Here is a 15,266-nt window from a genome sequence, read left to right on the forward strand (position 1 = left end):
CACTGAATGCCAGGTGAGGAGATGGCAAGGGGATGGCTCCTCTCAAGGACTGCTGCTAAACCAAAAGCCAGCCCAGGGCAGGGAGGGGAAACCTTACACACACTGGGGGGGAAATGCTAAATGATTCGTTTCTGACATCAGCCATGATTAAATTTTAATCTCTCAAACAAAAATATGGTTCTCATTAGCCTCATTAGTTCCCAGTTGTACTGCAAGGCAACAGTGTCACATGGTATTAATCTTTGTTTTCATTAATATGTCATATCAACTGCTCATGGCTGCCCACAGCATTCTTTGAAACCGATACACTCCCTCTCTTCTGTGTGAGTAGGAAGTGCCAAAAAGCAGCTTCCTCAACAGGAAGGATGACCCCCTGAGATCCTTCAACTTTTGGTTTACGTTTCTAGAGATAATCTTTTCTTTCTGGGGAAAGAGGGAGGGGAGTTCGGAGTAAAGGGATGTAAGGCTGCAATCCACAATAACAAAGAAATTCCTGAGGTTTATTGCCAAGGCCAGGGCCAGATAAAGGAATAGGATATTCTAAGTTTTCTTCTTGTTGTTGTGGTTGGGATATTTTGGAGAGCTAGAAAAATAAAGCCAGGTTGCAAAAAGGGTTCTTTGCAAGAGGGTTATTTGCAGAACCCCTAGCAAACATCAGATGACTCCTAATTTAGCATATGCGTCAAGGTAATATTTATTAATGTGATTCATCTAAAAAGCTACTTTTTTTTCCAACACACAAAATTGTACACTGGATTCAGGCACAACATTAATTTTTGCTTGCACTTCAAACTTTAATATCTGTAAAGCTGATATCAATTAAGCCTCACAGTCCCTCAGTACAAGCTTGTATTACTTCCAGACAGGCAGATAAAGCAGAATACAAACTGATGGAAAGACCTTGCCAAGGTCACACAGTTACATACAGCCCAACACATCCACTCCTGCCTGTACAGTGAGGTCTCAGTGAACCTCCCAAGTGAGTCAAGCGTACTGATGAAACCCAGGACACACAAGTTCCTATTCCCTACTTGCTTGAGGGCAGTTAAAAGACTCTTACCGAATTACCCATGCTACTTAATAAACGTGCATTAGCTCAAACGCACCCGCGTGGATACGTTCATTCACCCATGATCTGGCTCCGGTCTGCTGGAAGCTCAAAGGGTGATTCTTCCATCTGTATTTTGCATGTCAGACTAGGACTCTTCTATTCATAAAATGAGTATCTCCATAAGTGCTGTGCCCTCATCATAAGAGGGTCACAAATCACTACACTTAAAAATGGGAATGTTATTTTGCCAGATCCAGCCCACAATTCACACACTGGTTGTTTTACAAGCTGAAATAAGAAACTGAGAAGAGATGTGTTTCTAACCTTTACTGGATGGGATGACACTAGACAAAAACCCAACTGCTTTAGACTGAAAAAACAAAGCTCTAGAATATAAGAGGAAAGAAAGTGGGGAAGAGGTCCATTTAATGGCTACTAACATCCTCCTGGAGAGTGAAAACACAGCCCTGAGCATCTCATCAGCCCCCTAGCATTTAATGAAGTTCAGCCTGAACCATTCACAAGTTCATCCGCTAGCACACAGAAGACGTGATTGAAGTCCTGCATAGGTCAAGTGTTTTTTAATGAGACATGTAAACCACAAAACCTCCATGACATACAAGTCTTTCTTCTTTCTCTATTGTAAATGAACTTCTGAGGATGGTAATTTAATTGCTATTATATTACATGCCTCAGAGACATGCTTTCATGATCTGTCCCTTCAATAAGTCCTTAACAGTAAAGTTAAAAGCTAGTAATATTATGTTCAATCAGCTAAATATGAAAAAACACCAGGTATTTGGGGCCAGAAGGACGGAGGCACGTCCTGTTCTCCATGCTCTGGAAAAGTCTAGCAGCATGTGCAACTTCTCGGAAACCACCTGGGCATGCGGGCTTCAAAGACTACGGCTCCAATGGCACTCGCCAACAACCTCTGGGCCGCACAGTAGTGAAGCACTGCGCAGTTTCATGTTCCTTGCAGAAGAAAAAAGGCGTACTGCTTAGTCTTATTTTACCCTAAATACCTGTTAGCAGTAGCTCCACCAACATTTTCCACAAGGGAAGAACACACTGAAAAGAATGCTGTAGCCACCTCATGCTGTAACATTTTATTTATTGGCTTGTTTAACCTATTCCCTTGAGCTCTTATAACTCTACCAGAATCTCAGTCATGAAAGAAAAAAATGCAATAGGATTTAAAAACCCCACAATTCTAGCTTTCATATCAAATGTCTTACAAACCATACTACTGTCTAACAGTGGACAATATACTTTGTAAAATGAAACAACACAATAACCAGGAGAAAGGAAGGGTTTTCAGATGACATTTGAAAATGCCAGGGGGTGGTTCAGTAAGGAAACAACAGAAGAAGAAACAGGAGATCAGTGGCAGAGTAGTTTAAAAGTTTGTTTATATAAGAAAATGTAATAGCTCTCTGGAGACACCTTACTGTGGGATAAAAGTGATTTTATTCCAGAATTACAAATTCACTTTAGAAGTGCATTAGTTATTCTGGTACAAAAATGATTTAACCTCTGCCGGAACGCCTCTCCCGCAGAGCTTGTACTAACAAAGGACCTCGACTGCCCACGGTCCATCTCTGCAGACGTATGCCCCAGCAGAAACCATAGGGAATAAAACCACAAATGGAGGTTTCATGAAGTCACCTGAAACAAGTATTTTTACTTTTAAACAAAGGAGCAGCTTTTCCCATTCTTGTTTAAAAGTACAACAATCCATTATATTAATATTCAGAAGGGAGGAAGCGAGGAGAAAGGCACAGCCATTTGTACTGGACCTGTGGAGCTGCACTGTTCTTCCAATGACTCAACCTACACAAGCAGGACTTGCAGTCTGCAAAATGGGCGCTGAAGTACGAGGAATTCCCACAAAAACTTTTTAAGCCTCTTTAGCTTCATTAAATAGCTTCTACTATACTCAAACTGGGACCACTTTTTACTATTATTATTTTAGTGAAATAAGGCATAGTCTGCAGAAATTACAAGAAAAATCAAGGCTAAAATTAACATAATGATTAAGCACTTCACCCAACCTATGGGTCAGACATCAAATATTCTTCTGCACGGGCATATTTTTAGATTCTTGGCAGTCTCCTACTTCAAAAGGAAAAGTTCAAAATGGCAGAGGGGGGAAAAAAAATCCAGTATTTTAAGACAGATACATTGACCTTGTGATGTGAGTGTGGCACCACGGGAGCATGCCCCAGAGAACATGCCCAGGTTCAGTTTGAGCAGACCCCAAATACCACAGCTGGTTTGGGAACAGAATGCCCAGAATTACAAAAGCTTCCCAGTGCATTCCTCTTTCAAATTTGGCACAATCTTTTCCCCACATTTCCCAGGTACCAAAATTAATTTGCTGCTCTCCAAAAGCTAGCCTAGTTTTGTGAACCACCAAAGTACATCTTATTTCAGATGGTTCACCTGCACTTTGGTAAAGCCAACAGTAAACCAACAAAGTCAAGAATTTAGGGCCAGGACAACATCCTGGCCCCAGTTCTCAGGATTTTAGGTTGCCAAAGTAATCCTTATACCACAAAATCCATTACAAACAGCTCACATCAGCCTGCTCCAGCAGCAGCTTTCTTAAGGGTTATAACACCCTCAAAGGCCTTTAGCTAGTCCCTTGCCGTGCTGTTCCACAGGCTCAGCTGTCCCCAGACACACAGTGTATTCCCCAGTTCACAGGTGGAGGTCTGCAGTACCAGGGCACACAGGCAACACGTCCTGCCCTTCAAAGGAGACGGTTTGCTCTTCTAAAGCTTCCTCTGACTCTGAGCCCAAGCCAGCTGGACAGCAGTTGAAAGACTTGCTCCTTCAGCAGCAAGTATCTGGAGACTCCAGCCCAAAACAAATAGAAACATTTAAAATTAAAATAGAAAAAGAAAAGGCGATAAAAGGAATAAATTGTTCCTCACTGGCCTAAAGAAGAGAACTTTATTCCTCCTTATCACTCCGTATCTTCCTTGAACTGGCTTCCCAGGCAGCTACTGCAAAGAATTTTTCTGGATCAGGTCAGCCCACAGGTCCATGCCCAGACTGGCTGTGCCAGCTCGCAGGAGTCCACACCTGACAGCAGCAGAGGAACCCTAAGACAGACCACACAGTAACTATAAAACAATGTGGCCACAGGAGGAATTTCTTCCTCATTTCAGACACCTCTTTGCTGAGCTATCTCGTAACTCTGATCAGGAACACCTGACGATGTTGTCCTTTCCCCCTTTATAAGAAAGTCACTGTGGTCTTCAACAGACACTTTGGAGATCAATCAGAACTCATCAAAACCTCTCAATCTGCCCAAATTCGAGAGTAAGACAAAGTTAATGGACTATCTAACTCCGCCTACAAACCAGTGTGAAAAAGAAGTTTTAAAGCCAGCCTTAGCTTTAAGGCCAATGCTGCCACCCACTCACCCATGATCAGCAATAGAATCCATGAGATTTCAGGTACTCTCAGCTCATCCCTAGTGTCACCACAATTCCCTGAAGGATGGTGGGGAAATTAGCTAATCCCCCCTTTGCTCTTTCCCCATGTTTACTTGCACTGTAAGTACCTAGGCACCCAGCGTCCCCTTCTCCAGGAATTCACTGTCACACTGTATGCACAATAATAATATGGTTTTGACCACCCAGTGACCCATTTCAGAGGATCTAATGAAAAATGTAACCACAGCTGAATGAACTGTACTGCTGGGTTGCTTTGATTCTTTTCCCTCAGCCCTTTACGAGAACCACCTCATTTCCTGTTTAATATATTCAATGCCACAATTAAGAAGAGATGAAGTTGAGGCAACGCCTCCTGTCCCCCCTTCTTTTCTCTCTCACCCTCTCCCCAGAAGAACCTGACCCATTCCCTTTGTGTGTTACTGCTGTATACCAGGAGTCACCTGCCTGTGCCAAAGTAACTTTTAAACTCCAAATCTATAGCAAAGGAGGGAAAAATACAGCCTTATCTCAAATACCAAGAGCCAATTCCTTTCAACCACAGCATCCACAAACAGCAAACTCTGGGATCCGCTTGCATTCCTGCTGGCCAGCTCATTGTCTTCAGAGCTGCAGAGACCTAATGCTTGGCCGTGAGCTTCTAACCCCCCTCAGGAAGAGGCATTTGGACATGGTCTGCTGGACACTGGTGGTGGTTCAGTACAGCAGTGGAAGAAGTCTCCCCTCTCTATCCCCTGCCCTTCACCCCTCCCTTAAAGACTTGAAAGCCTGACTGTTTGGTCATCTTTCAACAGGCACAATTGGATTTCTTTTGGCAAAATCTCCAGAGTTCTGCAGGACTGTCACCCCTCCAGCACTGGCAGAGAAGACATCACACCTCTGCCTTCAGTCTGCCTCTGCCAGGAAAAGCAACTGGGAGCAGAGGACCAGCACAGAACACGACTGCCCAATGAGACATGGAGAACACATTCCAGCTAGCTTTTTTTAAAATCAAAACTATCATGATATTACAGCACCACTATAGCCACAGCACCAGTAGCCTGAGCATCCCAGAGTGCCTTGTGGGCACTAACAAAGAAAGTCTGTCACATTAATGTCTTAGCCCACTACTTCAGGAGCAAGCCAGATTAAACTTTCAGCCTTGGGAGTCACTGTAGGTCCAGTTTCCAGCTACAAAACCTTTGCAGCTTGAGGGGGATGTTGTTAGGGGTTTTCCCCACACACACACAAACAGAAACAAGTGAAGGAACACATCCAGATTTTGCTCCTACAATGACACAGACTCCTGTATCTCTGGAAATGAGAGCAGGATGATGCTTGAGTTCTCACCCTGAAACATAAAACATCTAGAAAAACAGATGAGCAATTTTGGAATAACTTGGAAATGGGATATGGAAAACTATCCACCCAGTTATTTTTCAAATTTTGTGGCTTTCTTTCACAGTCTTAGGTTCACACTGAGTTAAGAGCTCAGAGAATAGAGCTTTTCAGAAAACTGAAGCTGTAATCCTTCACCCACTTACATACCATCTGGAGTAGGATAGGAATGAATGGGACAGGACAAGACGCAGGGCTGTCCAGGCACGTGTAAACCCTTAAAATTAAATTCACTGAGCTCATCTATAGGGAAGGTGTCCTGTAACATGTTGTAGAGCCAGAACATTTCAATGACACAGCTATATCACGTTCACAGCTTGGGCACCCCTTCATAGCATGACATCTTACCTCCCCAAAGTTACCACATCACCTCTGCTACATGCAGAGAGGTACTTGAAGAGGTCAGCTAATGAAATGTGGTTTCCTAAGGGCCCATCCTCATAACCAATGTATTTGGTGCCTTAACAAGCGTGAGGACCACCTAAAGCCTTTTCTTTTCCACCACAGCCTTTCCCTGCAGCAAGGAGATGTGCAGACACTCACTATTTCTCCTTTACTTCTTCCCCACAGGTTTTATGTGCTTATTTTGAGTGTCCCAGCTCTCTTCTGGATAGAACTGAAAATTGAGAAACCATCTCAAAGGTAATTATTAGGGGAATTCCCTTGCAACAGCCACGAGGGAAAGAACTCCACAGCAGGGATGTGTAGCGTGGCATGTTATGCAGCCAATTTGCCTCTCGCAGAGGACAGCGGAAATCAGGGCAGATATCCCAGGTAAGAGAGAGCAGAGGCATGCCCATAACTCGGCAAACACTTTCCTTACCTCATATTCCTACATTGCTCTTTACCAGATTACTAACCTCAAATGCTAACAAAAAATCAATGCGTACGATGAACAGCAAGAGATTACAGAGAGAAGCAAAGCAGGAAGATTGTTAACCTACCAGATCTGTCCAACATTGACCAACGAGAGGTAGAGAACCCACAGGACAGCCATGAGGACCATGTTTGCACATCCAGTTACCAATACAAAGGCTGAAGTTGCCAGGCCAAACAGGGAGAGGTAGTCCAAGTTGCTGTCCATGTCTGACCAGTCCAGAAACCAGATGATTGTTGGTGTATAGCTCAAAGCATCCAGGTTTATCTTCCCTTTGAAATACTTTTTGACATTCTGTAGGTACAGTTTACAAGGGAGCAGTCCCTTCTCTCCTATTAGCTGCTTGTTTTGATGGTATGCCACCAGGAAAGCCACAACTAGAGGAAAACAAGGAGAAGAAAAAAACAAAACCCAGTATTAGAAATCATCCAGGCTGAAGAACATATTTTGAGTCCAGAGCTACAGAAGTCTATTCATGCCTTGGGAAGGCATTTATTCACAGATCCTCAACTCCATTAAAATACAACACAGTCATTTCTATTAACCACGATGCTGAAGGCAGAGAAATTCTATAAATACTGTCTCTGCCTTCACACCAGGAAACGGCACAGAGATTGTTTTCAGATAATTTTCTCCTCAACAGCTGTAAGGGACATGTCACTTGCTTCAGGCAAACTCAGTGATGCACTTCTGGGAAAAGCTCCCTGTAACTGAGCGACCTGACCCAATGTAGAAATAGGAGGCTCAGCCCAGCTCTGGTAGACTCTGCGTGACCCTAGGTTAGTCACATACGCTATTCATCTCCTAATGCAGATGAGAAAAATGGCTTAATCACACTGCAGAGTACAACTGAAAGTAACACATTAATTTTAAGACTTCCAGACAGAATTTCCTTTCTGCAAAAGCATTTGGAGACACCGAGAAACCCTCAGTTCATGCACAGATACTGGGGAGCACAGTTGAAGCAGCCAGAAGAACACACACAGCTCCCTTCAGCTTTGCAGCAGCAAAACACAGCTGCACTTCTCGACACCTCCTATTTCAGTTTCACAAAACACTTTGCAGTATCAATAGACAACAACTCCTGCATGCATTTTGGTGGTGGTGATTTACAATGTCTGCTGCTCCCAATACAAATAACCCAGCGCAGACTGATAGCAGATTGTGCCTGCAAGGTTATGCTTTGACTTTAGAGGACAACATATCTCCATTTTTACATAACATTATCTGTGCATTTATCAAGTACTGAAATTTTTTCCCTTATATTGAAAACACTTAATATTTAAAAATATTGTTAATGACACAGCTTAAACTCATACACACCATTAAAGAGGCATTCAAAGGACACCTTAATTCTTTTGGCAGCATAATGGTTAATGGTTATCCATCACAACTGCAAAAGACAGTAGTTATGCTATGGGTTGACCTTCTGGATCCTCTCACATCCTGGTAGGTTGGAAATACAAGTCTTAATATTTTCCTTTGCTCTAAATTGCTACTTTTTACATGTCACTACAGCTCTCTCATTTATAGCGTCTATGCCCCTGCACTGGACAATCTTAGAACAGCCAGATGCTTTTTTTAACAGCACATAAGCAATTTAATTACAGTTTATAGACCTAGAATTTGATGTTCTACAGAGAAAGTTGGTCGGCTTCTAGGGATTATCTCATATTTTAGGAATCTCCTCCAGTTACCAATTTGCAGTTCGTAACTGCAGTAATCTCCATTTCTCAGAAAAAAAAAAAAAAAAACGAAGGCCAACATTTCCTGATTAGGCTCCATACATTTTGCTCCCAGCAGCTAACTTACCCATCTTTCAAATTTTATCCAAACAGCAGCCACGTCACACGCAGCAATACCAGAGGTCTTGCAAAAGGCCGATTTGTTTCCCCCCAATCCTCCTTAGTTAATGATCAAATCTGTTTCCTTCCTTATCTGAATACTGTCATTCTGCAAACAAGAATTCTGGTGTTCATCTGATTGGTGTCTCTCACTGGGAACGCTGGTGGAAAGTCTTTGTGAAACTATACCCAGAGTTCTGGCCTGGATTCCCATTTCTTTGAAGTTCAACTGGCAACCAAAAGTCTGCAGCCCCGGGGAATAAAAATAAATGTCCCATTCCCCCCAGACACACACAAAGGCGTCCAGTGGATTTCAGTTAATCCACTTAACACGTACTCCGTCTCTTTGCACATGGCATGTATTTTGTTCTCATTTGAAAAACCACTAAAGCTCACAATCCAACCCATATCTGAGGTCACCAGGAGGGTTCCCATTGATTTCAACAGATCCTGAATCACAGCACTAACACAATAAAGTTGGAGGTTCAATTGGTTACATCTCTTTCTGTCCATCTTCTACGCACAGCAAAGGATTTTTACAAACTAATAAAAAACATGCAGAATATTTTACTCAATTATGGACAAGGAGGGACAAGAGAAAAAAACCAGATTGCAACACTAAAGAATCAGCTTTGGACCACAAATTAAGTGTTTTATATTTTAGAGTATTCATATTTTTCTACCAACACTCTGTTAGGCACAACTGTGTAATCAGAAAGCTTGACACATGAAACAGGCAGAAATATAATGCTTCTGAGCCTCAGACAACTTAATATCTTCGTTTTTGGTTTAAAAAAAAAAAAAAGGACCAACTCTGCCTTAGAACTCCATAGCTTGATTTCCCTTGATTAGCACTGCTATTTGCTGCACAGTTTTCCAAAAGCGCTAATCAAATTCACCTCTAAATGCTACAGAAATTGCTGCCTCAACCCATAACTGCTAAGCAGGTTTTTTTCTAAAAAAAATCTAAATTAGACCCCTGCACAGTATGCAAGATAAACAAGGAAAGGGTAAATTAGGAAAAACAAACTATAGCAATTGCAGAAAAGTACACATTGTATGTACAAAATACTGTACAGCTTTTAAGTCTGAAAGCAGCAAAGACTGCATTATAGGTTGGCATGAACTGCACATCTAAAGATTGCCCAGCTTGGCCTCCAAAGTGGTTTTCTCCCAGAACATCAATTTCTCACAAGATGCTGCACCACTGATATTTCACACTTTACCATTTCACAACTAAATCCCATTGGCAACAGCCCTAATTTGACAAAGAACTCATCTAACCCAAACCAAATCCTGATCGTTCCATCTATGTTTTGATCCATCGCCCTCCCAAGCCATCGGGGCCCACGTCTGGCGAGTGCTGTTTATTGCTCACACATGTGCAGCATTTCCTAGACGCGCTGCTCCGTCCTGGATCCAGCTCCCTCTCCTGGACACTCCCCAAGGTGAGCCGCTGTCTCATACTGTGCTCCCTCTCCACTCATCTCCAGCATCTTTTGGAGCACCTTTGAAGGGCACATCCCTTAGGCACACTCGCTTCCCAAACCCCACCACCAAATCGTCCAGACTTACTCTCCCAAGGCACCAGCTAAGCCTTCAAAAGGCTTCACCCTGTAGGCCGTGGTTCCCATGTTACCAGGCACATGCAATAGTTGAAACTTAAGACAGATTCTGCAAAGGATTTCAGCAACACAGGAGATGCACAGATCCAGGTGAAAAAAAGGAAGTTATTTATCGGCTTGTCATTGCTTCCTCTCCCTGAACCCCTCTCAAGAACTGTATCCCTAAATTGACTAACACAGTCCCTGCTCCCTTCTCCAGGAACTTTCCTTTGATCCTGGCTTAGTCGGGGGGGGAAGTCCCTTTTGCCCCCAAAGCCTGTGCTTTTCTTCCTCTTCCTTAAGCCCTATTCTGAAACCTCTCTCCCTTTGGCCTCGTATTTGGGGATTTTCCACTCCATCCTCCCACTCCCTCCAGGTAAACATGGTCAAACAAGTTTGCTTCCACCTTGGGCACTGGCTAGCATGCTCACTGCACTGCCAGGGCATGGGGCAAGGTTAATCGCTTCTCTCATTTGTCCTGTAGCTTCTTCCTGGCAAGAGAGTGGCAGAGCAGTTATACTACATGAACTGGAATTCACTGGTTAGTAAGTCAGCTGATGCTCGAGGGACTCATGCACCGTGCTGGGTTCAACCACACCATGGGGTCCAAGGCACTAAGACTGTTCGAGCAAGGGCACCGCATCCACCTCAGCCTCTCCAGGTGCTCTGTGAAGCTGTGCTCCTGGGTGTCTGCAAGGTTCATGCCACCCAGGGATGTTCCCATCTCTGGCAGCAAAGAGAAGGGTCTTACCCAAAGGGATGCTGGAATGGTGAAGGAGAGTCTGAGCAGGCATTTGGCAGACGCTGAGCACCGCTGTTAGCCAGGCAAGTGGGTGGCATCTCAGTCACCAACAAAGCTGCAAGACTCTGCATCTTGCTCCGGAGAAGCTGCTTTCCTCCTGAGCATACCTGACTTCTGGATTTGCAAACTTTGGGCAATGCATTCATCAGTGTCTCCTGTTGGTTCAGAGTTTAATTTTTCCTGCAAGAACAGCACAAAGACTCGCATTCCTATGCGCCAGGCAGCTTGCGTCCACCAGCGCCTGAGCTACCTCCAGCTCCAGCATTTACAGCACCAGGAGTCCACGGTGGATTCCGCCAGGATGGAACAAGGTAATGCAGGGCCTAATCCTGACTCACCCACCCCTTCCAGCCTGTTTAGCAGGCCAAACCCCTCAGAATGACTCTCACTTTCCAGTAACATCTTACAAAATGTGAGCATAACCGAGAAGAGCGCTTTTTCAGGGTTCAGGATGCATTTTGCTGACCAGGATGCAGAAGCCAATGTTTTCCCATAGTTATCCTTTCCAGCATCACAGACAGGAACGATGTGAGACCATGGCTGGGCTTCTAATTCAGGGACATCCCCTACAGACTCCCAGCATAGCTCTGCACACCTCCAAGTCTCCAAACCCAGCGTAAAACCCCATCACCCTGCCCATCACTCCTGTGGCTGCTCACTGCCTGGAGTTTTTACCAATACTCCTAGATTTCAGTATCTTCAGTCCATGCCAGTCTCCTCTCTTTCCACCTGAAGCACTTTGCCATTTTTCAGACTATTCGCTCCTTTGTGGATTGAAAAAAAAAAAAAACCACAACAACTCAGCCTCAGCGACTCCCATGCTCCCTCCCACTCAGGAGGCAGACAGAGCCTTTGACAGCTCACATGGGAGCACGCTCCTCTACCTGCTGTGAGCTGATCTTTATATAAGTAATACATGTAAATTGTCATCAACTGCTAATAGACCTTCGCTACTTATCCTCACCTCACAAGGTGCTTTACCGTACTTTTCCATTAACTCCCCCCTCCACCTTCTCCTTCCCCTCCCAGCCTCCTCTCTCCCCTCAAACTGAACGCGTTCCTTGTTCAAACCCACGTGCTACCAATAAACACAACCCAAGCATGCAACACAACAGTCACCCATCTGAAATGATTTGGTCTATCCATATTGCCCTGTCACCTCAGTTCCTTTCCTCCAGTCCAGGCTCAGCCTGTCATGGTAGGAGAATGAGAGAATCCCATTCTTCATGCTCTGTAAAGATTTAAAGATGTGAAATCCAAACCTTTCCGGTCATATGGCTTTCTCTCTCCCCCCATTAAAAGAAGTCTTAACTTTTACTTAAAGCCCAAACCACAAGAAGAAATGAACCAAGAGCACAGAGCTTTGCATGAAAACCAAACTACACTTTGCACACACACAAAAAATCTGCCTGGAGCCATATATCAAGTGCACCTTTGACCCAACAAGGCATTCAAAAAAACGCCCTGTGCTGGATTCTGGCAAGTTGAGGTTGTACTACTGAAAAGAAGAAGGGGGAGAATATGCATGGTCTTTTCATGATTATCAGAGAAAGTAATCAAATAAGTTTTCAATTGATAAATTCCCCTGCAAAGTTTTGCAACAGAGAAGCAACAACACTATAGTACTGAGCAAAGAGCCAGAGTGAAACCAAGCACGCCCTTTTCATCCTGCAAGCCTACAGCCACAAACAAACACACAACAAAGTAGTCTGTACTTAACACTTTTTTGTTTTATTGCCATTTGCAGCAAAGCTAAAGACTTTGGGGTGGTTGCTTTGGAGGCTTTTTAAGTGCTTATCTCCCCATTGCCTCTTTGTTTGAAATAAAGTGAAAGCAAATAGAAAAGGCTGGGCCATGGCACTGCTAAAAAGCCTCCCCATAGGTCCCAGATTGTTCAAAACCACACCAGGGACAGTCCAGCCTGCAGCTGGAGGATGCCCCGAGAAGATCCCTCTGCTCCCGACCAGCTCTGCGCACACAGCAAACTGGGAGACAGATTCTCTCCTTCTCGGTTCTTGTTATCGTTTCCCTTAAACTGTCACTGCTTGCTATTAATTTACCTTCCCATGGTGAAAGCGCTTTGCTCAGGACCAAATGTGCTTGTCTCGCTTACACAGCTCTTTCGTGCAGAGTTAAATGGAGGACACGTAGCTTGCTAGAGGGACACAGTGCTAACATACTGCCTTTGCTGTCCAGACTTGCTAACAAGCACTGTGATGAAATAAAACCTTTCAGGGGAGAAAAAGTGTCTGTAGATGTACTATAATCCTGGTCAGGCAAGCTGAAAGCTACTGGGAGCCTTTTAATATAACTGAGGGAAGAGAAGGGGGAAAGCAGAGGAGATGGCGGAGAGAGAGAGGAGGAAGGACACTGGGGAGAGCTGGGAACCTGCAGGAAGCCAAACCGCCTTGAGAAGGCTTTAGATTTCAGAATTAGGAAGAAATAGCATGAACCTCCCATAGCTCTAGGGAAAGAAAATACTACTATTAAACAATACATAAGGAAAAGGAAGATAAACTGGATTTAAATAATAGCTTTTATTTCAAAGCACTCTACAGAGCCTGGCTCTGTAAATTGGAAAGGGTGGTATCCAATTACTTAAACATCTACATCTGGAATCTGATGATAGTAATCATCCAAAAAGGGCACTTAATGATTTAGAAGGAGGGTGAAGGGAGCAAATAATGCATATTTGTTGTCAAGAGCTTTGGGACCAGCTATTTATCTGTAACAGGACTTCCAACAAGACCTCAAAGGCTTTCTGTATTTACAAAATGTCAATTCCTGCCATAAAGAACAATCACACAGCGCAAGACCAGGACAGAAAACCTTCAGACTTCAAAATAGCATTTCTCAAAGCCTCCCTGTCCCGTGAATTACCATATTAGAGATTGCAATTAGTGAGTGATGAACAGGATGCAATGGTGGAAGTCTGTGACACAAGTCTCTTCGATTGGCCCACATCTATACAAAGACGCCCCTACAGAAAAAAAGAGAGGCATCTGGGGAGCAGAGCACAGGGTAAGACCAACACAATTGTTCTGTTCCTCACTGTTCAGGGCTGGATTCTGTGTTACTTCACATTCTCCTCCACTGGAAAGGTTTGACAACTTGGTGTGCACCAACTCACTTAGTGAAGTAGAGAAAGAGGTCCCTCTGAGGGCTTTCAGTTAAAGGAATTTAGGTGTCACCTCATTTACAAGCACACCGTGCTAGCTACTATTAAAAACAGAATTGCAGAGACAGGCATTTCATTTACGTTAGTGCTTAGCTGGGAGGACCACACTGGCACAGCCCTGCTACAAAGAGCAAACCTCACTGAGCACTTCCAGCCTGGATCCATTTTCCCCTTCCTTCCCATTCCTGCAAGCAGCAGGTGGTTTTGGTCACCGGCCCCACGAATCATCAGATCCTCTCCCACCTTCCCATCTCTAACCTGCCTCTCAGACAACAGCTGCTTTGCCAGGGACTTCCCAGGCTCTGGCTGTTTCTGGAAACTCCCTTCAAAAAAAAGGAGAGCTGTTATAACCAAAGGGGTGGGGAGAAGGGAGCACACACAGAAGGACACTTCACACCTGCCTTGCTCTCCCTGTCCTCCTTCCACAGGAGGAGATCCAGAGGGAAAGCATCTCCCCAGCCCACAGCAGGCAATAAAACAGCCTCTCAAGGGGCGGAGGGCAGGAAGGAGATGACAGCCCCCCCAATCATGCTTAGTGATTCTCACCTCAGCATCACCGTACACCCCAAATCATGTTTCTCTCCATCCCATCCAAAGGGTCCTTCCCTCTCCCATCCCTCCCTTTCCACCTAGGTGAACAAGCTTTCAGCTCACACACCTGCACTAATAGGCAGAAGCTACAGTCATCAAGGGGTGACCACTTTCCCTGATACTTTTAGCACAAGGTTCCCCCCCCCAAAGGATTTGTTGCTTAACACAGCAGGAATGAAAGGGTTACGTTTAAAAGGGTGAAATGAAAGAAGGGGGAAAACATCCCACAACTGAGGAATGTCGAACTGTCACAACGGCATCAACCATTTCCTCAGCAAGTCTGAGACTCGGCGTGTGCAGAATCACCGCGTCTGGGAAAAAAATAATCTGTCAGAGTAAATGGTTCCATCTTCAGAAAAGGGCTTGGAAGAGGTGCTTGGCACAGAGGCTTTAAATTGTTTTCTGCTGTTTCTAAACCCAGGCTCTCAGAAGAGATCAAAAGGCAACCCACCTTCCCTTGAGAGCATCCCACCCCAAC

General features: G+C 44.3%; 1 protein-coding gene across 1 annotated transcript in view; it reads right to left on the reverse strand.

The window, feature by feature from the left end:
* LMF1 (lipase maturation factor 1) overlaps positions 1-15,266 on the reverse strand; it is a 204,601-nt gene that overhangs the window by 186,954 nt on the left and 2,381 nt on the right. The window contains exon 2 of the mRNA XM_075767498.1: positions 6,837-7,146. Within this exon, the coding sequence (XP_075623613.1) occupies positions 6,837-7,146 (310 nt within the window). The remainder of the gene's footprint in view (positions 1-6,836; positions 7,147-15,266) is intronic.

This window comes from Balearica regulorum, chromosome 15 (genome assembly GCF_011004875.1).
Source record: "Balearica regulorum gibbericeps isolate bBalReg1 chromosome 15, bBalReg1.pri, whole genome shotgun sequence".
NCBI classification, from domain to species: Eukaryota; Metazoa; Chordata; class Aves; order Gruiformes; family Gruidae; genus Balearica; species Balearica regulorum.